General features: G+C 42.9%; 1 protein-coding gene across 1 annotated transcript in view; it reads left to right on the forward strand.

Annotated features, from left to right (window-relative positions):
- Positions 1 to 20,380, forward strand: part of TRDMT1 (tRNA aspartic acid methyltransferase 1) — a 38,926-nt gene extending 18,546 nt beyond the window's left edge. Inside the window, exons 4-11 of the mRNA XM_018564022.1 lie at positions 1,348 to 1,419; positions 2,963 to 3,028; positions 4,649 to 4,718; positions 6,889 to 6,972; positions 11,787 to 12,130; positions 15,709 to 15,766; positions 17,759 to 17,888; positions 20,274 to 20,380. Coding sequence (XP_018419524.1) covers positions 1,348 to 1,419; positions 2,963 to 3,028; positions 4,649 to 4,718; positions 6,889 to 6,972; positions 11,787 to 12,130; positions 15,709 to 15,766; positions 17,759 to 17,888; positions 20,274 to 20,380 — 931 coding nt within the window. The remainder of the gene's footprint in view (positions 1 to 1,347; positions 1,420 to 2,962; positions 3,029 to 4,648; positions 4,719 to 6,888; positions 6,973 to 11,786; positions 12,131 to 15,708; positions 15,767 to 17,758; positions 17,889 to 20,273) is intronic.
- Positions 20,381 to 21,025: the final 645 nt, after the last annotated feature.

Here is a 21,025-nt window from a genome sequence, read left to right on the forward strand (position 1 = left end):
ATGCATATAGTGTACCTTGTGGGTGTAAATCTTAGGACCTTAGCACTGCGAGGTAGCTGTGCTAAGCTTTTAGCCTGGATTCATGTATTCCTCAATGATCCTTAGTACCAGTGTCATTGGTTGCCATATTTTTGGTGGTTAACCAGTTGAACCAACAGCAGGCACTTGCATTTCTTGGTCACTAGTACTGTGCAGTTTATCCATAAATATTCACTCTCTATAAAAGCCGTGACACACTGCACGCGAAGCCGTGCAGAGCGAAGCAAAGCTCTCCGGCACGGAGCTTTGCGTGCAGTGTGTGAGCTGAGTGCAGTCAGATGATTGACTGCACCTTCAGCCAATCGGCTCGTCTGTAACAACCGGCCAGACGTCGCATCCCGTCGCGCCGGTTTATACGCGCGAGCCGATTGGCTGAAGTTGAAATGGTTCATCTCGGCACGCTCAGCTCTGCGAGCTCTCGCAAGCTGAGGTGCCGAGAAGAAGGTGACGTGACACACTGCTCGCAAAGGCAGCGCGCCACCGCTCCGCGCTGCTTCGCGTGCAGTGTGTCACGGCCTTTAGTGTCTTAGTGCCCATTGTCCCAAGGACTGTAAGTGATGGAAAGATACAACATTTTGAGTTGCGACCAAAGAGTGAAATGTACACTTGGAGCCGGTGTGTGATACTGCAGCTTTCACACGCCCACTCTATAGATTGAGAGCTGAGCATTCGTGTTACTTCTGATTGCTCAGCTCAGTCTTCTCCCTGCAGGGATCAGTGACTGTCAGTCTCCACTCCCTGCAGTGATTTCCCCCTCCCTTCTGTGTTCCTCCAGTGCTCATTGGAAGGACAGACATAGGAGGGTGCGAGCATAGCTGGCTCTGGCTTTAGAGAGACAGAGTCAACTGTCAATCAGACAGCTAGGTGGATCCCGACAATATTGTGGGTATCCTTCCCGGTTGCAGCGCAGCTCTATGCTGTCAGCATATAGGGGGCCGCTATATGCTGACTTTGGGTCACAGGAGTACATTAGTGAATGTACTCGTGACCCAAAAGAGAGGTAAAGCCAAAAAAGGTTTTAAAGTCTGTCAGTTTTTTAGAGCGGTCTGTGTCATCAATAAGGAGAGCTTTTCCCCACTTCCTGTCATCAATGGGTCATGAGTTGAGGGGAAAGCACCCAAATCGGGCCCAGACAGCCATAAAAACCTGGCAGGATCAAACTCTTCAACTGGAAAAACTAAATAAATGTTGGCTTGAGGTGGACTTGGACCATGTTTACCCTTACATGTTTTTAATGTCTTTGCAGTGGAACTAGAAGTTGACCACCAAATTCTGAATATTTTCTCCTTTTATATTTTTCTCTGATAGGATAGGCTTACAAGGCGATGTGTCTGACCCCAGGGCAAAGAGTTTCCTGTATCTTTTGGAAGTCCTTCCAAGGTGCAGTGTTTCCTCTTTTGAAGTTTATTCTTGGAACAAACACAATGTGATAAGTTCAGAATAACTGTAATATGTTTGATATTACTGTTTTAGGTTCTGTTAGTGGAAAATTTTACAAAAAGTTATATTAAACGTGTTTCTAGTTGATGTAGTAATGCAAAACTGTTTGGCATTGTATTTTATGTTTTTGTTTATTTTTCAAGTGAAAAGAAACTATTTCAACCTTTTGCAATTTGAAAATCCAGCCACCCACCTAAATACACTGTTGAAGTACATATTGTATATTTGTAAATTAGTTCAGCTAGTTTTGTGATCCAGCTACTTCTGCCACACAGCATAACAACACAGCTTATGTCTGAGCAAGGCATTTGAAACAAAAGGTCCGTATTAATGTGTGCTTGCTAAATTATTCCAATGGTAAACCATTGACGGAGGCCACTTATTACAAACTTGGATGGGCATCAGTGCTGCGGAATGAACACAGACTTGGACAGCTCTGAGGGAAAGATGTTAGTTAAAGACGTCAGTGTCAAACATGCCAGTTAAAAATAAGCCACAACCCTAAAATGTAATATAGTGCAGCTTACCAGTCCTTTCTGAGGTGTTTTTTAATTGGACAAAGTGGAGAGGGGGGCAGATGATGTCACAATCTTCACCTCATCTAATCAGAGGATGCCTTGTATTCATTGAAACAATACAAGGCATTCTCTGAATGGCAATGGTGCCAAGTGAGCAACTCCATCTGCTCAGTGAGAGAAAGCCATTGGAGTAGCACCCTGAAAATCATGGCCATCACTGTATGTAGTGCAGACTGCTACAGTGATTTTTAGCATCCCTGGCGGCCCTCCAAATATCAGACATGAATACTTATATCAAGCCAAGCTGGATACTTATGTAAGTTTCCAATGTAAGTTTCCAAAAAAGATAATTCCTGTGGTCCCGCTTTCAAAGAAATCACAAACATCTTTAGCCCCAATAACCTTCCATGTAAAGGGGATCAACAAAGGCCAACCTTTGTGACAACTATGTTGGTTTCTTGTCAATGGCCTCAGTGCGACATTAGTTTGAGATGCTTCTGAGATCATTCAAAATTTATGCACAGGTAGATTTGACCTGCTTTAAGTGGGCTTTTCATTTCCATAGACTTGTATGAGAATGCAAAACCTGTCTGACACACACAAAAGCCTGTCACCTCAGGCACTTAAGAGCTTTTTGTGTATCCGCTCCTTCTGTTCAATATCATAAAATGAAATAAAAGGTTTTCAGAGGCGAGTGGAACTACCCACTTGTACTAGAAATGGTGGGGGGTCAGGATCAGGAAGTCAAGTGCAAAGTTCTCACTCTTTCTGAGGCCTCACCAGTGTCTAAAATAAACTGGAACATTCGTCGTGGTTGGGTTAACCCTTTGTATACACCGCATTGCAGAATTGCTTTTTATATTTATTTTTTATTTCTGTGTGGTTACGGTTCAGAGTGTTTTAGCAAATCATGAGTACTTTGAGTATGTTTACATGAGTACATTTTTACATGAGTATGTTTTTAGACTTCAGAAAACGCCAAAATACATTCTTCTGGAAAACGTGAAAGGATTTGAATCATCTGAAGCACGGTAAGGCAAAGCAAGAGTTTATGATATAATGTTAACATAACACTAACAGTCTTCCTGGTGTAAATAAATACAGAATAATGAAATGACTCAAATACCTTTTCAGTGCTGGCCATAATTATGCCTAGGAATTTGGTCATAAGATCTGTGCTGAAGGGGAGGATCAGATAAAGAGACCCTGTCGCCAACTTAACAAATTGCAGATAAAAGCACAGAAAAATCAAGTATTTGAAATGCCTATTTGCAGTGTTTTTCCTTTTTATAAATCATTTCTTCAATTTACTTGTCATGCCTTTGAGCGTGGTATAAATATTGACTACTCTGTCCCCTAGCACAGCCCCCTCCGTCCATCCATCCATGTTCTAGCCCTTTCATCTTGTGCTGATCCAGCTATTCCGCCCATCCCTCACATCTCTACATAACCTATTATGTAGCTTCCGGGGGAGAAGCAAAGGGGAATACTACAGAGCAGGGGTTGCAAAACTTCAGCCCTCCAGCTGTGCTGAAACTACAAATCCAATCATGCATCTGCCACTAGCAGGCCTGTGACTGTCAAAGTCTTGAAATGCCTAATGAGATTTGTAGTTTTAGCCCAGCTGGAGGGTTAAAGTTTGCCTTGCTCAGCTATAGCCTGTCACTTAGTTGACAGCTCTGGGGCTGCTGACATCACATCCAAGATGGCAGGGTATACCAACAATCTTAGGGCTTGGTGATGTCTACACACAAAGCGTTGATCGAGAAATCTGAAATATTTTCTTCATTCAGCCAGCAGGTTGAACAAGAAGAATATTACAGTTTATGGCCAGCTTAAGAGTCCTGCTTTGGCAGGTATCTTTAATCTACTTTTTTGTCACCTAAAGGGGTGGCTGTAGATTTGCCACTTTTGTTAAAATATTCCCTGGTGTGGTCCTTGTTTTTTTAATGGGTGACAACCACTGTCCCTGTCTGCCCATTGTGCTCCTGCGTTGCCTCCCTTCCACGCAGGCTTCCAAAGGAGACTACAAGTGGCTGTTTGAACACATAACACTGGCATTGTTCACTATTGTCAATATTAAGAAACCTCCCTGAAAAATGACACGCAGCCATCACTAGGATGCATGTGGACAGGATGTGGCTACAGAGAAGTCATAGGAGATCAGCAGTGTAGAGATGGAACAAAGGAACAGGTGAAATTAACAAGGTTATTCACAAAAGGGTGAAGAGATGGAGAAGACAGGAGAAGTGGACAATCTAGGACAACATCGCTGAACTGGAAAGTGAGCTGAATTGGATAATTTTTCCAGTTCAGCGATGTTGTCCTAGATTGTTCCCTTCTCCTGACTTCTCCAAACTCTTCACCCTTTTGTGAATAACCCTGCAAGTGTTCTGTTTAAAAAATGGCAGTTGTTTATGGTACACAGCATGTTAGCAAACATAACGTCATTCTTTTAGGGGTTACATGTACTTTAAGATGATAAAAGTGATAAAATAGCAAAAAAGCCAGTGACAACAAGTCCTGACACTCAGGATGGGCTCATCGGTTGCTCTGAACATCCAGGGCTGCAGTTTGGCAGCACATTGCACAGAAAAGTTCGACAGTTCACTGGAATAACATTCAGCTTGATATTTTTGCTTCATTGCCAGAGGCACCTTGATCAAAACGTTGCAAAGCTGTGGGTATCATTTCCAGGAGTTCCTTCTCTCCCCACCATGTGTAAGTAATGACGTCATGCTGCTTAGACTCATTTTTGAGTTATTGTTTTGTTGGTGTAAGATGTTACTTTGTGTTTGTTTCTTCTCCCTTTTCATCTTTTTCTCTTCTTCCCCATACATACACTTCTGACCATGGGCTGTTCTTGGGCAAAAACATTATGTGGACTTGGAACCTGCTACATTTCCCTAAAGGAAAATAGCAGCCAAGACAAGAATTACCAGCATTCATCACTTCATTTCTATTTTTGTTTTTGTAAATGTGTTTTAAACATTACTATAAACACTTAAAGCCCGAATGAACGGCCTGTCTAAACAAAAAACTTTTTTTGGGTGAGGGTGGGGAAGGATTGGATCCCCAGTTGAGTTTTAACTGCTACCTGCGTCTGTTTGCTTTCCTTAAAGTCACAGTGACAACTGTTTGATCAGACAGGAAGTGAGGGAAAATCTTCAACAAGGAAGTAGACAGTGACAAAAAGCTGGCAGGGATTCTAGCCTTCCTCTACTCTACTAAAAAATGCATACAATGCCCCTATTGTAAATTTTCTCTTACTTCCTGTCTGTTGAAAACATTGTCACTGGGTCGGCAAGTAAGGGAATATCCCCCTAATGGAGCCCAGGACAGCATTAAAAAGAAGTTCTGATACTTCCCCATATTGTCAAAAATTAAAAAAGCATTTTGGCTTGATATACGTTTTAAGATGGAACCTGCTAGACACTTTCCTCAATCTGTAAAAAGCTTAAAGGGTTATTAAACCTTCAGCGGCTGATGGAGCTGATGTTCGGCTGATGGAGCAGTGTGCACCTGCATATCGCGGATTTTTGCCGCACGATACCGCGAGAATTCGCCGGCCAATGATTTTCAATGGAGCTGTCTTCATGTACAGCTCCATGTCGCCCGTCGCTCGTTGCGGTCACAAGTCGCTTCTACAGGACCCTTTTTTCAGCGGATTTTGCGCAATTTTTCTATTTTTTTCTTCCGCTGGAACGTCGCCCCGAAAGTCACGCTATCTCGGCCGCGCAGATCCGCTCCAAAAGGTATGTCGCTTAGTGTGAATAGGGCCTAAATGTAAGCTTGCTCCTGTGATTAGTAGTAATTTGGTTCTCTAGCAGCAGCCCAAAATCCAAGGCACAGAACAGAATGTACAGAAGGAACGTCGAATCAGCAGCAAGCGTGAGCTTTGATGACTGCAGAGCTCTGTATGCAGATTGGGAGAAATGCTTGTCCCTGCACTAAGTGAGTGGAATTTATCAAAACTGGAGCAGACAAAATCTGGAGCAGCTGTGCATGGCAACCAATCAGCATCCACCTCTTATTTTCAAACCCTAACTGAACAAACTAAAGAAAGAAGCTGATTGGTTGGGAACTGCTTCAGATTCTTCTGCTCCAGTTTTGATAAATTCCCCCCAATCTCGTTTGCGGACAGCCATGGACAGATGCAGCCACTGTCAGCCTGCCATTAATTGGAACAGCAGGCACATATGTACGGACACACCTGGGATTCCTGACACAAAAACCCACAGGTTCCGCAAGGATCCCCACCTGCACCTACAAATGCCATGTACAGGAGGTCTAATTCTCATTTGCTCATTTTGTGCTGTGCTTTCTGTGCTTTTTTTTAAAGAAACTCGTAGATATTTTTTTTCTACATGGTAACCATCTCATGAACGGTAACATTAGTTTTAGAAGGCAAATAAGAATGAGCTTAGCGTAGTGCTCATGGCAACCAATGAGAATTCAGCTTTCAGAGATTTCATTTAACTGTAATTGCCTGTGGGTCTTTGCTATTTACAATCCTTTTTTTTAATACACCTTACTGTATAATACAAAGGCTTGTGCAATTTTAATTATATTGGCTTCAGTAGGGTTAGATAACTGTTTCAGAAAATCAGCACAAAAAAAGACACATGGAAAATGAGCCGTCTGATTTCTAAACAATGGAAAAATGAAAGTTATGTGGCCCATTGCTACATGTTGCAGCTGTCACTTTACCTGAGAAAATGAAATTTGGTTGGTTGGTATGTTACTGGTTGCTATTGGAAACACTTTACCATTTAGTTTTCATGTATCATCTCCATTGTGGGTTGTACTTCTACACGCTTGTTATGTGGCTGCCAGAATTTCATGCTAGGCCTTCATTAAATCTTTTGCTTTGTGTTTCTTTTTCTACTAGCTCGGGATTCCAAATTCAAGGCTGCGGTACTTTCTGATTGCTAAGCTTCAATCGGAGCCATTTGCTTTCCAGACCACCAATAAAGTGAGCTTCCAGCTATTTTTTTGTCCTTCATAGTATAACAGTCACACATGATTTAAAGCTGCAATGCCAAAATAATAATTCATGTTACGATAGAGCCCTGGTGCCCAACCTGTGGTCCTTTTGGCTCTCAGGGCCCCTCAGACAGTAATCTGAGTCTTCCTTATTAAGGTGCTTACTTAGACCAGTGAATATTTCTTCTTTAGACTGGTATTGTTCTAGTTAGCTTACTTTATTTGTTTCACGTGATATTTCTTTCTGTGCTGTCTGTACCACTTTTCTTTTTATGTTTTTTTCCCTCTGTGTTTTTACTGGCTAAGGGAAGTATAAAGATCCTTCACAAGTAATGTTTACATTTTTTGCACAAATGTAAGGCCCCATTCACACCAGGGCGGAAGCGTTTTTAGCACGGTTGCCACATGATTTTTGAAAAGGCTTTTTAAATCACGTTTCAGTGCTGAAATGCAATTAAAAACCTCCAAAAACAAGCTGATCGGTGCCTTATAGCAGTGATCTTAAGGCCTCATTCACACGAGAAAAAGCCGGCACGTACAGCTCTGTGCTGTGTGCACAGCCCCTGTCCTTCTCTATGGGAGTACGCCGCCCTACGCTCACCCGACGTGCATGTCCGTACGGGTGCGTGTCTCCGTACTCCTACGCTGACAGGATGGATCCTGTCTGCGTCCGAGCCAGGACACCCACATCCGTACGGACTTGGGGTGAGCGTAGGGCGGCGTACGGCCGCGTACTCCCATTGAGAAGGACAGGGGCTGCGTACTAATCACACGCAGCACCTATCCTTCTAGGGAGCTGCCGAATACAGCCGTGCACGCAGAACGGAGCTGATCGTGCCGGCTTTTTCTCATGTGAATGAGGCCTTAGCAGTAATTTGTTTCCAGGCTCTGACTGTCTTTTAAAACATGCACCCATTCTCCAACAACTCCAATAAACATGCCTTGCAGTCTCTGACCTTCTGCAGCATGTTCGCCGTTTCTGAATATCTCTTGTAGTATGCTCCTGGTCTTTAACAATCATCTCTTGTATCTCTGGTGCCTCTGACAGCTTCCTTTTAACATTGCATTCACTAAATATTATGTGTGACCCTTTGGTGATGTAAGGACTGCACTTGAGGCTCCATATATCAAAAACATGCTTTACAGCAACAAAAGTAGGAACAAAGTGCCTAAGTGAAGAAAGCCAACTTTTCCCCTAATGGTCTGCTCTGCTACAGTCACAATGTGACCAGAAACAAAAGTCGGCCATCTCTTAGGCTGGTCCATACTGTATCTGCCATGTTGGGTAGTGATGGAAACATCTATTGTTAAACTGCAACTGTAGCAGAGATCTCCAGATAACCAGCCAAGGGCTTGGTCAGCCAGTTTGAATTGTCCTGGACAATCACTATTTTTTCCTAAATATAAGTCAGTGGAAGGTCATAAGCATGAACAAACCCAACCAACATGAACTCTGAAGTTCATACACCTATCATTTTAAATAATGGTTGTATGATTGGGTGTGATGTCCTGTCCAACCACCATCTTTTGTCTTTGGCCAGGAAAAGCTTTCAAAGGGAACGCCTGTTCTGGTGACAACTGTCTAAATTTGGATTTCTGCTTACTTTAGAGATTTCCTTTCACTTCCTTTTGTGTCTCCAGGAGAGTGAAGAGAACTCTACTCCCTGGTCATACCAAATCCTGTTGGGGGTTTTTAACCATTCTGGGCTTCTGGCTTCACAGATACCTTTTTAGATCACTGCTGTCATTGCAACTACCCGTCTGAAAGGTCTTTGATGGAAGCTCTTTTGATTAGGCTTGCAAGCTGCAGGCTTATTGGGAGCAGTCATCTTGCTTGCAGTCATACTGAACAAGCACTTTACCTCAGGACTAGTATGTGGCCCATAAATTATAGAGCTAGCTTCCTAGTTATGGTTTCTACACAGGTTTTTATATTGAGGACAAATTACCGTTAATATGATGAAGCACACTATTTATAGGTCCACTTTCATCCTACTCGCAGGATACCTGCATAGTTACTCTATGTCACGATCTTGAGAAGCCTCGGAATCCAGTAGCTGAAACAGCAGGCAAAGTCGTAGTCAAACAGGCCGAGTTGGGTACACAAGCAGACTGTAATAGTATAGGAGCAGGCAGAAGCATAGTCGGAGATCAAGCCGAGGTCAGTAGCCAAATGTATCAGGTATGAAGTGGAAGACATTGAGAGTAGTCGGTGAATCAGCAGCCAAAGGTCGGTACAAGGGTAGCAGTATGTGTGGATTGTATCACAGGAGGAGCAAGGATGCAAGATATTGGCAGGAGCACAATAATCTGGCAAACAGGAAGTGCAGAGGCATGGCTTAAATAGGAAGTTCAAGGGAGGAGCAAGGAGTTCCGAGTTCAGCAGAAACTAGGTTTAACTGAGGATTACACAGGAGATAGGCAAGAAGCTATCCAAGGTTCTAAGGTGGCTCAGCAGGTAGAACCACTGCCAGCTACAGCAGAGGCCCTGGGTTCAGATCCGGTTCCTGGCACTCTAATTTGTACTGTGGCTTTCATGTTTTGCTAGGTAAATCACAAATAGAGAATGCTAAACTGCTCATTTAAGGGTCAGGGGTTCCCTGGTTCCAGCACCACCCTTTCTTTGAGCTCACTGCAGCCTTAACCTCTTGCCGTCCGCCCGTAGTAAAAAAACGGACGGACGGCAACAGTGACTCGTGAGAAGTCACTTTCTGCTTTAACCATTATCTCAGTTTAATTGCTGCTGTACAGAAGATTGGTTATCATTGTATTGGCTTGTGTTTTGTTATCCTTTATGCACCTAACAAGCACAGTACGATCACAGACCTTCCTATTCTAAAAATGCCATGTGGGTTTACATGTGGAGGTGGTGGCTGCCTAATTTTGGTAATTATTTTACAAGTACATCACAACAAGACTGGATTTTTAATTGACTTGCACTTGGAATAATTACTTATGGTAGGTTTTGCCAATGTTCTGTAAATGTGCAAGGTGTATTGTTAATTTTCTTTTGCCATAGAAGTAATTATGTCTAACTTTGTCTCTAAATTAAACCATTAATTGGTTATTGTACTTTGTCACAGGCGTACCTTTTGATACGGCCATCTGAAAAGCAGTTCTACTTTGCAACAATTGTTTAGCCTACCTTGAAAACATTCAATAGCTTTTAGGCATGTAATCAAAAGTAGAAGTAAAGAATTAAAATGCACATCAAAAGGTAGTCGTACAATTCATTGTCCGGTTAAAGCCTAAATAGAAAAAGATTACCTGAACCACCACCTCTGGGTACCCGCACATCAAGTACATTTTCCTATTCAGCTCCCTAAGTGCACTGAATCCCGCTGGCTGAGAGCATAGGCCTTCCTTGTTCCAGCTCCTTAGCCTTAATATTGGGCAGGCTCACAGGCCAATAGTAAGGCTTGGGAAGCAGTAGAGACAGCCTCTTGACCTGGCTGGCTGGGAAATTTTTTGCATTCCAGTGTTTCAGAAGCCCGGGGATCTGAATACGAAAACTGACCTGTTGCACAGGTACATATAGCTATTGACAAGGTTTCTCAAATTTGCATGGCTGCCACCTGGTACTCTGCCAGACTTTGCCACTAGGAGGATGTTCAAGCCTCATCAGATGCCAGCTTTGGACAAAAAGGTCCCTCAAAAATCTCTTTGAAGTGGATATAGCACCCAGTTTTTTTTCGTTGTTATGTGGGCCTGTTGGCTTTTTCATTTGCCCAAGCCTCAGTTTGACTGCTTTTGAACATCCTTATCGTAGCCTTACTGATCCTGGTGACCCTTAATGAACAAAAAAGAAAACACGATTTTTGTACACATCATACAATTAGTTTCTTGGAGTTCATGAAGGGGCACAGATCCCACCCCTCTGTGTTTTTGATCAACTCCTTATACTGGTTTTATAGAAAACTGAAGCATGCTGAGAGTTGGAGGAATTATTCCTGGCTGGCCAATGGCTGTTTTGTTTGCCAGTGTCCAGTTCCTCCTTTAAAGCTGTCAGTATAACCCAATTGTAGCAGACTTACTTGTTCCTGTGTCCTGTAATTGTTCCAATAAACAGATTTTACACACAACCATAAAATAGTGACCAAATTAACACGCCTCGTAAAGGGAATGCTCTTTGAGGTGCTGAGGGTTTTATTAATCACTTAGGGGGTTATTCACAAAGCTGCCAAAGGCAACCGAGTGAATAACCCAGCCAAAGTGAAGTGAGACGAACGCTGTTCGGCTATTCACTTCTGGCTTGTGCGCCAGATTTCAGCCATACATCGGCTAAAATCAGCTGTACAGCGGCTGCCTTCGGTCAGCCGAATATGCTCTTCGGTAGGCCGTCCTCCCCGCTTCGGCTGTCACTTCGGCTCAGTCGAGTCGAAGCATATGCCTTCGGCTCAGTCGAGTCGAAGCATATGCCTTCGGCTCAGCTGAGCCACTCGGGCCGCCTTCGGCTGCTGTACTGGCTATTGTGAATAGCCCGTACAGCAGCCCTTCGGTTTGACTGAACCGAAGGGCTCCGGCGGCCGAAGAGAGCCGAAGGATCAGCCGGAGCTGAGGCTGGATCCTTCGGCTCTTTAGTGAATAACCCCCTTAAGGTGCCCACACACCTTGCGATAATCGTACGATAATCGCGGGAAATCCTGCGATCGTACGATTATTCTATCCAGGAATGTAGTCACTCATTTCAATATATAATTACCAACACTGATTCAAACACCCGTTTGCATGATTACTACTGACCTGTTTTAGGCTCAGTTTAATAAATCTGTATACCAGTTTACTATATACTTTTTTTATTAGATTCTTGAAACGTTTCCTACTACAAATGAATCTCAATTGATAAAGACTAGCTGTGATCTTGGTTTGAATGAGCACTCACAGGCAGACACAGATCAGAAGCAAGCTGCAAGCAGTGCCCAGTGCCCAGAAGAAGGAACCGTATACAAGCTGGAAACGGCTGAGGAGCTAGAGAGAAAACAGAGTCAGGACAATGACTGCTCTGTACAGACTCTACAAGACTTTTTGGAGGAGAACACTGAAGAGATATGCCAGTACCTTCTGCCTTCAAAGTCATTACTGAGATACGCTTTGATCTTGGATATCGTTAAACCCACATGTCGAAGGTCAACTTGCTTCACAAAAGGGTGAGTGTGCAATATAGCAGCTTCTAAAGGGTAAACCCATCCCAAAATGACATTTAAAGCTGTACTCCAGGCAGAATATAAAAGAAAACACTATTGAATACAGCAATGTTATTATGAAAAACAATTACATGTATTTTAATTGCAATTGGCATAAATATCGGAATTCAACTTGATAATAGCCCTTTGTAATCCCCTATATAGCAGCACCCACACAGGGAGAGGGAGAAGCAGCACTAGGAGCCAATCAGATGTCTTCTCTACACATGTACTGACAAGGAACCTGTTGACAGGAGGATAGAGCAGATGGATGATCTCATCAGTCTGTTGCTTCTCTGTGTTAGCCCAGCCACAAGCTAGGGGGAAGCAGGTGACCCAGCTTTATTGCCTAACTGCAGCAGAGAAAAAGTCTGGTTACCAGGCTAGCTGACTGGCAAGGTTGTAAATATCTCAGGAATGGGTAGATGGAGATTCATTCATTCATTCATTTGGCAGGGTAGAACACCTCCCATATAGTATATGTATTTCAACTGTATATTTAGCTGTTTGTCTTAAGTTCAGCTATAAATACTTGGTAGGTGATGGTATGGTGATATGATACGACACTCCCTAGCTACTTTGGGACTAATGCAAGGTTTCAGGCTGAGCAAGGTAATCGGGTTCCCTCCACAAAATTTGGTATGCAGGTCAATAAAACAATTCCATTGAAGGAGCTTCACTGGAAACCCAACAGTGATGGCCTGGGTATGAGAGCAGGCCAGAAACTCCCTTCAGAAGCACATCACCTCTTAAAAAAATATATATGTATACCAGAAATGTGCAATTCTTAGTTGCAGTTCCTTATTTTGGGAAAAAAAACATTTAAAATGCGGTAGTGGCATATTACTGCTTCTGGAGAATCAATGCTTAAATAAAAAATGTTCATTGCAAGAGTTGGCAGATATGCCAAGTGGGGGCTGGTCTCTACATGCACATATAAAACATTTTTGGAGAGATTTGTTAAATTAATTTTTGTCTGCCCTTTAATCTTTAGTTAAAAATAATAATGTACCTCCCAACATCTTTTCGTTTGCAATGCTTTTGCTTGTTGGTGAGGGGGCAGCTTGAGGCCCCATTCACATGGGATTTGGGAATCCCCGGTGGGTGTCCCATTTAGATGTGGCTGCTGTACCTGTTCAAGTTAATGATACCCATTCTTGAATGGGTACAGCAGCCATATCTGAACAGGGACACCCGGCATCCATAAGTTCATGCCTCAGGAATGCCAGATCCCCCAATCTGAACAAGGCCTGAGGTCACGTTGGTGTAGATCAGAGCTGATCTTTCTGGGGTTTTTCTAGTTGTTATTGGAGACTAATGAAAACAATAAATGCATTTCTGGTATACAGCTATTCCTCACTTAACGACCAAGTTCCGTTCCTACGACTAGGTCGTTAAACGAATTGTTCGTTAAGCGAGGAATGGTATACAGTACTGTAGTGTTGGAGAGTTACATTACTGTACAGTGTAAATCTGTAAATACAGTACTTACCGTGAATAGTAGCAGAGAATGGAGTACAGTACTGAAGTCGGTGAGACGCCGCACTGCCGCATTCCTGCAGTACTGTCAGAGAGCTAGTCGTAAGTGCGAGCGGTCACTAAACAGGTAGGTTGTTAAGTGAGGAATAGCTGTATAATGTACTTTGTAACGAATAACAGTTTTATTAGCTACACACATATATAAAATGTGGTAGTTCTGGCACTTTATTGCTGTCTTAAAACACATTGGGGGGAAATATATCAATACTGGAGCAGACAGAATCTGGAGCAGTTGCCCATGGTAATCAATCAGCTTCTCTCTTCAGTTTGTTTAGTTAAGCTTTGGAAATGAAAGAGAGAAGCTGATTGGTTCCCATGGGCAACTGCTCCAGATTCTGTCTGCTCCAGTTTTGATAACTTCCCCTCAGTGTACAGGGGGGGAATTCCTTTTTTTGCGAGAGGATTCAGTTGTGAACACACACTTGTACCCCTATAGCAGCATTTACAAAGCGTTGCATCTATTTGATATTTCTGTGAAAGTTATTGTACAGCTAGTAGTAGTAGTAGCCGAATTTACCTGGAGTCGGTGACGTGCGGTGCCTTCTGTGCTGGGTGAGGCATCCCCCAGCCAGTCGAAGCTCCACCTCTGCCCCATCGAAGGTCCGCCCGCCCCATCGAAGCTCTGCCCCATCCGCCGAAGCTCCGCCCCCAGCTCGATAATCAAGCTGTGTGGGAGGGGCCTCCCTGTCCCTCACTTGCGAGTCACTTGTGAGAGATCGATGTCCTTTTTTAAAACTTTTTTTGATTTAGACAGCCTTGACCAATGGCGCTTTGCCATTGGTCCAAACAATCCACAGAGCTCCCGCCTCTAACACAGAGTATAGGCTGTGACAGCTCTTGCCTCACCTAGTTAGGTTACACAAGCAGTGAGGAAGACCGCTGCTGTGTAACCTAACTACCTGTCAAAAGCCAGATGCAGCGCTGGGGAGTCTTTCCCTGCTGTGTAACCTGTAACAAGCCGATCTGAATGGAGAAAAAGTTGTCAGCTTCAGACTTGATACTATAATACTCCATAATACTAGGTGAGGCTCTGCTTCACCTTCCTCCCCTGACCACACGTCCCTGCCTGGAGTGGTTCAGTAATGATGAAGATGTTTCTTTAGCATTAGAGATTGTAATTCTTCCCTACTCTATCTAAAGCAAAGATGCATATTTAACCCCTCACCACCAGCTCCCGCCAGCCCGTTAACAGGTCTTAAAGCCGTGAGTTGCAGACGAGCTTCCTGAACAACCTTTTGTTTTATTTTGGAAGGAGAGAATCCCTGCCATGTTTTTATTGCTGTCCCAGCTAGGTAGATTCACCCTGTTTGTCCTGGCGGAAATATTTCCAATGAGGTCATGTGTTCGGGTGACAACTGTCTAAGAGAGGTGGTCCTTTACTTGAGAGAGATTTTATCTTGCTTCCTGTTGAGCTCTGAGACAGGAGGTGAAGAAAAACCACCCCAGTGCAGACATAAAAAAAAAAACTTTATAGAGTTTGAACTATTCCTTGCTCTGTAATGTAAATAATCATTGTTTTTTTTAGATATGTTTTTTCTTTGTGTAGTTTGTCTGTAAAAAATAAATTAAAGCAACTGGGCTTGCTGTATTTTTCTTGAAGTTTCGCTGGTTATCCAACTGGCTTGAGAAAGCTAGTCAGATGACCAGCAAAATGTCTTAAAAACAATACAGCAAGCCCAGTTGCCTTAAAGAATTGTTTACAGATATACCATGACCCGGATGAATGAGAACCTTAACAGACATATTTGTGTAGTTTACAAATAGTAACATCTATAAAAGTGCATGGGGCAAGCATATTTGTTCATTACATATGCAATCTGTATTTAGTGTGTTGTGTGTTGCCCTGTGATTGTATGGTACTATTCTCCTTATCCATCTCCCATAATGAAATACAGTCTGGTCTCTGGGCCTAATTGACTATTGCTGAAAGCAATGTTTTATCAACATTTAATTATGCTTGCTCAGAACGGATCATTTCAACTTCTGAACCTCTTTCTTTTTAGATATGGGCATTATGTAGAAGGAACAGGTTCTGTTTTACAGATGGCAACAGATGTCGAGGTAAACCTTCATGAATGAATTCAGGACTGGTCAAGCCTAGTTCCATACACTGTTCAATTGCTGAAAGAAACATTCTGATTTGGTGCATTGCTTGTAAACATCACAATCTGTATCAGGAATGTACCCGTAGATAATGTCACTACATCCTAATCTAATCACAACGCAAAAGCATTCTATAGATTTATCAATGCATTCTGTCTATAGTATCTCATTATATATGCTAATGGGAGAAAATACAGGCAACTTGTGCTTCCCACTCTGTAATGATGCAGAGTGATTGTGATATGTTGTTCCTCTATTTCAGCACAAGTCAGGGATTCTGTTTATTCTGATTGCACACAACAGACTCTTTGTAACCAACTAACTTGATTTAACAGTTTTTCATGTGGAATGCTGAAAGCAATTTGTAACATGTGTAAAGCCTCGAATCAGGGTGGGCACAGGCAAGTAAATATTCTAGAAATATGGGATCAGCTCATTTGCATGTTAGCAGTTGCCCCAGCTACAGAAGAGACAGGACTATTACTAGCCAATATGTAATGTTGATCTTAAACCCTCTAGAGTGACTGACCCCCCCCCCTGCACTTTTTGTTGTCTTTCCAAGAGTGCCATTAAAATCCTCAAATACCTTTTCAAAAGTCCAGACTCTCTTCGGATACCAGCAGCCCACTTAATCCAGGTCTGAGCCGCAGTTGGGGGGCAGGACCTCTGTGAGGCAGAAGCACTGATTGACATGGTTAGTTAATTAATCCTGCTACCTCATACAGATCCTGCCTCTAGCCATGGCTACAACCTGGAAGCAGTGGGTCAGAGAGAGTTGGGTCCTTCAGGTAAGTATTATAAGGGTCCTAATAGCAATTTCATATTCCGCATATACCATATCGTCAATTATCTACAAACACTCATCGATCACTGATCACTGACTGCTTGTACCCGCTTTCCTCTCTGACACGCTGTCACAGGAGGTTGAGCGAGCGGTGCAGGGAGGAGAGCTCAGCCTCCTGTGACATCGCGGCCTGTGTCCGCCCCCACACCGCTCTGCCTGACTGTGAACAGTGCTCTCCTCCCGCAGTGCTCAGCAGGCTGTCACACTTTCTCCCCTCTCCGCTGGGCGCCAATGTATCGGCAGGAAAATGGCACTTTCGGCATTATGCCAAAAGTGCCATTTTCGGTAGATATCTTTCGGCGGCCGATATATCGGTGCATCCCTATTAAAAATATATCTTGTATGTATTACTTTGTTATCCTAAGTAATGACAACTTTATTGCAGAACAAACAGGCCCATAGAGGAAATGTATAAATTGTGCTGTTCCATAGGGGTGTACAGGTCTGAGAGCTGAACTGGTTAAAGAGCTGAACATCTCCGCAACTCAAAAATGTTGAATTTCTGTAGAATACGGTTCTTATAATGAATAATCTGTAAAAAATGATAGTGTCAGCTACTGCTGCGGTCTCTTTACTTTTGTATATAAATATATAACTGTTTTTTGTGTTCTGGAACCATTGTTTTTCCACTCTCCATTAAGTGGCCCTTGGTGCTTGAAAGCTTTTCAAGTAGACGTGCCTGTTTAGTTGGTAAAAATCATGAACCTTATTAAAATCCTGGCAATAATAACTGATAGGCCAGTGACAGCTTTTATATACCAATAATGCTGGCAGCCAGGGCCTGTCTGTGTCACTGTATGCTTTATTGCTTCTGAACAATGGCGCTCTCATTAAGTGGATGAGTTAAATGTTCAGCCAAGTGGGCAGAAAAATGTCTCTGCTTTTCACAAACTCTGTATCTACTAGCTGGCCCGCATATATTTATTGGGAGGATGTTGACAGGTTACGCTGAATGGCCCTTATGAAAGCAAAAAAAAGGGAATGTGTTGTTGTAAAATGGAGCCAGAGCTGAGAACAACTGAAATATCGCTGTCTGTTCTACAGTTCATTACTCTTATTTATAGGCTTCTGGGCCCTCATGTTTCTCTTTTGGTATTGTGATGCAGATGAGCTCTGTGTATAAATCACTGGAAACATTGTCTGACGAGGAGAAGCTCGCTAAACTTTCCACAATGAAGCTGAGATACTTCACACCGAGAGAAATTGCAAATCTTCACGGATTCCCACCAGAGTTTGGTATGTGTGATAAACAAAGAAAATATGTAATGTGTTAACTATTTTTAACATTTATAAAAACACACTCTTGTAATTATTAACTTAATGAATGAAATGCGTTTTCAGCTTAAACTTCAGGCAACCGGCTAAATACATACGGAGGACGATTCAATAAAGCATTTGTGACACTTTTCTGGCGCAATGCTCCCATTAACAATCCCTGCACCTAATTCATGGAAGACTTGTGACAGTTTAGTTGAGTTCCGACATGTGTGACAGATTCAGGTAGTTCTTATTTACTCTGCTCTTACAATGTATCGTTATGACTGCGACAGATTCTAAAATAATTACTACCACTTGGTTGGTAGCTGGAGGTAATTAAGACCAACTCTTAATTGGTCTTAGAGTGGCATAGAGACACAGCCATGCAAACATGCCCTGCTCCTTACTATATAGTGGGGCTGCTGTGTAGTAAAGAGCAGGGCATGCTTGTGCTGGGAAGAAGTCATGAATGTGACAGCTTCCTCTCAAGGCTGACTGGCTAATTGGAGATTCCCTGGCCAGTAGCTGAATGTAAAGAAAGGGGCCAGGAATGCTGTCTGACATAATTACCTTTTAATATGACAATAGCTATATTTGCTCAATGATGTCAGCCAGCAGCCCTTCTCCTTTGTTTGCATTCAGCTGTTGGCTGGGGAATCTCCAAGCCAGCAGCTGAAAGGGTTTGCGGATGAGTCATTGGTTGCTAAGACACTGTCAGCCAAATCAAACCAATGACCAGGGGCTGGATTGATAGTGGGCAAAGCCTGATGGGGAAGCAGAGAGCCTAGTTCCTCATCAAATCTGCCTTCCCTGTGATTGGCAGCGGTGGGCGAATTCCATAGCCACTAGCAGCTATGGAATCCACCCACTGCTGTTCACTGTCATTCGCAATTAGGTGGACCTGATGGGGAACCAGTTTATCAGATTACCCATCAGTTCAGCCTTCCTTGTGATTGACAGCGGACGGCAGTGGGTGGATTTCATAGTTACTAGCGGCTATGAAATTCACCCATTACCGTCCACTGTCAGTCACCAGGAAGGATCTGATAGGGAACTATTCTCTCAGATTACCCATCATGTGACGGAGGGAGGGAGCTTTGCTAGGAAGTCCTATATGGTAGCTAGTTCAAGTACTTCATTTTTCTATACTTTTATGTTTTTAACTTGGTGACAGGCAGGGCCGGCCTTAGGCCTTTAGGCGCCCTGTGCGAGAAAGCTTTACAGCGCCCCTCAGTGACCACAACCCTCAGTGGCCACACCCTTTAGTGGTCAAGGTCTCTTCAGCTGTTGTGCGGCAATTCCGAAAAAGACCGGTAGCTCAAAATCAAGCTTTAGGTGGAGTGCTTTACTGTAGACTAATGGGCAGAAGTAAGTACTTGGATTGCAGGCGATAGTGAAGACAGAGTGGGCATTACCAGTGTGGTACTCTTCATGCATTGTAGGCTCTAATATCTTATGCTGTACAGTCGCATTGCTTAGCAGTGGTGTGTAGATCATAAGAGTATAAGTTCCTATATGTATGTTGTTCTTTATTAGCTATAGGGTTCTGTCAATTTGCAAGGTGTCTGCACATGGCTCCTTCTAAAGCAGCTCAGAAGCTTCAGATCTAATATGTAAATATAGACTTTTACCCCCGGCGTCTAGACTCTAATGATGGGCCAGCAGGAAGTGTAGATTGGCTCTAGACTCTAGAGCCAACATACACTTCCTGCTGGCCCATCATTATGATTTATGATCTAACTGGCCATTGGGAAGGTACAAGGAGGGAGGTGGGACAACCCTTGGTACATCAGGCAAGCACTGTAGTCAATGTAAAAATGTCACTGACTGGATTCAGTGTTTCAGTAACATATTTGGTGACTCAGGAGCTCAGACATTATTGGAGCAACATCTAGATTGTTGAGCCAGTCCTTGTTGACGTGAGCTTTTAGTCTTCGAGTCCAAGTTATATAATATCCTACTGTGGAAAATGGAGCCATATCTGGGTCCAGGCAGAAGTAACTTGAGTTGTAGATGGTCTCGGCTGTAAAGTATTTTGGCTCAGGATGTTTGAAGCAGATATGGCTAAACTATCCCAGCATAACTGATCTGAGCAGATCACATAGATAGCTTCAAAAAAGGAAATAGAAAAGCTGCCTATGAAGAAACACATTGCAGAACATTGATTTAGGGATTTATCTGATTGCTGTTCAGGGCTACCAAGGATGTCATGCTCTATTTGCACCGCATACAGTCGCATTGTTATCTGCAACAATCTGAATTATACAAATGGAAGAATTATTTTGTTCCCATGTATGTGTAATTGCACATGCTATCAGTGTATTAGACAACATTTAATCATATGCCCTTTTTTTGTCCTTTTAGGTCTTCCAGAAAAGATATCAGTAAAACAAAGTTATCGGCTGCTCGGGAACAGTCTGAATGTGCACATTGTTGCCAGACTCATCACCCTCCTACTTCAGACTCACTGATCACAGCTTCACGGATCAACATGACCCAAGACTTTTTTTAACCCTAAATATTTTGTGTAGATTGAATAAATTATTTTATGCACATTTTTTTGTTCCGTTATTTATAGTTTTTTTTATGAACTTGGTGCACCAAAAACTCATGTTTAATTTTTGCATAGTTACTGGTGGGTTGAATCTGCTGTTGGCTCCTTGCGTATCTTGGGGACTCTCAGAATTCTCAAAATTTCTTGTAGGAGGGAACAGAGATGCAAACTGCTGCTGGGAAATACATCCACAATAAATGGACTGTGTACGATTGTCCTGGAGCAAAGAATCTTCAGGTGAAGATTTTCAGAAAACGCCTGAGGGTACTTCTGACCATGCCGCTGTTGTAAAGCTTTTACTTGAATAAAACATCTGAACATTCAGTGGGGGGATTTATCAAAACTGGAGCAAACAGAATCTGGAGCATGGCAACCAATCAGCATCTTTCTTCAGCTTGCTCAGGTAAGATTTGAAAATGAGAGAGAGAAGCTGATTGGCTGCAGTGCAAATCTGCTCCAGATTTTGTCTTCTCCAGTTTTGATAAATACCCCCCAGTATGTGTGCGGTCCATTCATTGTGGATAGGGACATTTCAGTGAGGGAAGCTGGGACCAGGTCCCAG

The sequence above is a fragment of the Nanorana parkeri genome, unplaced genomic scaffold (genome assembly GCF_000935625.1).
Source record: "Nanorana parkeri isolate BGI_ZX_2015 unplaced genomic scaffold, ASM93562v1 scaffold23, whole genome shotgun sequence".
NCBI lineage: Eukaryota > Metazoa > Chordata > Amphibia > Anura > Dicroglossidae > Nanorana > Nanorana parkeri.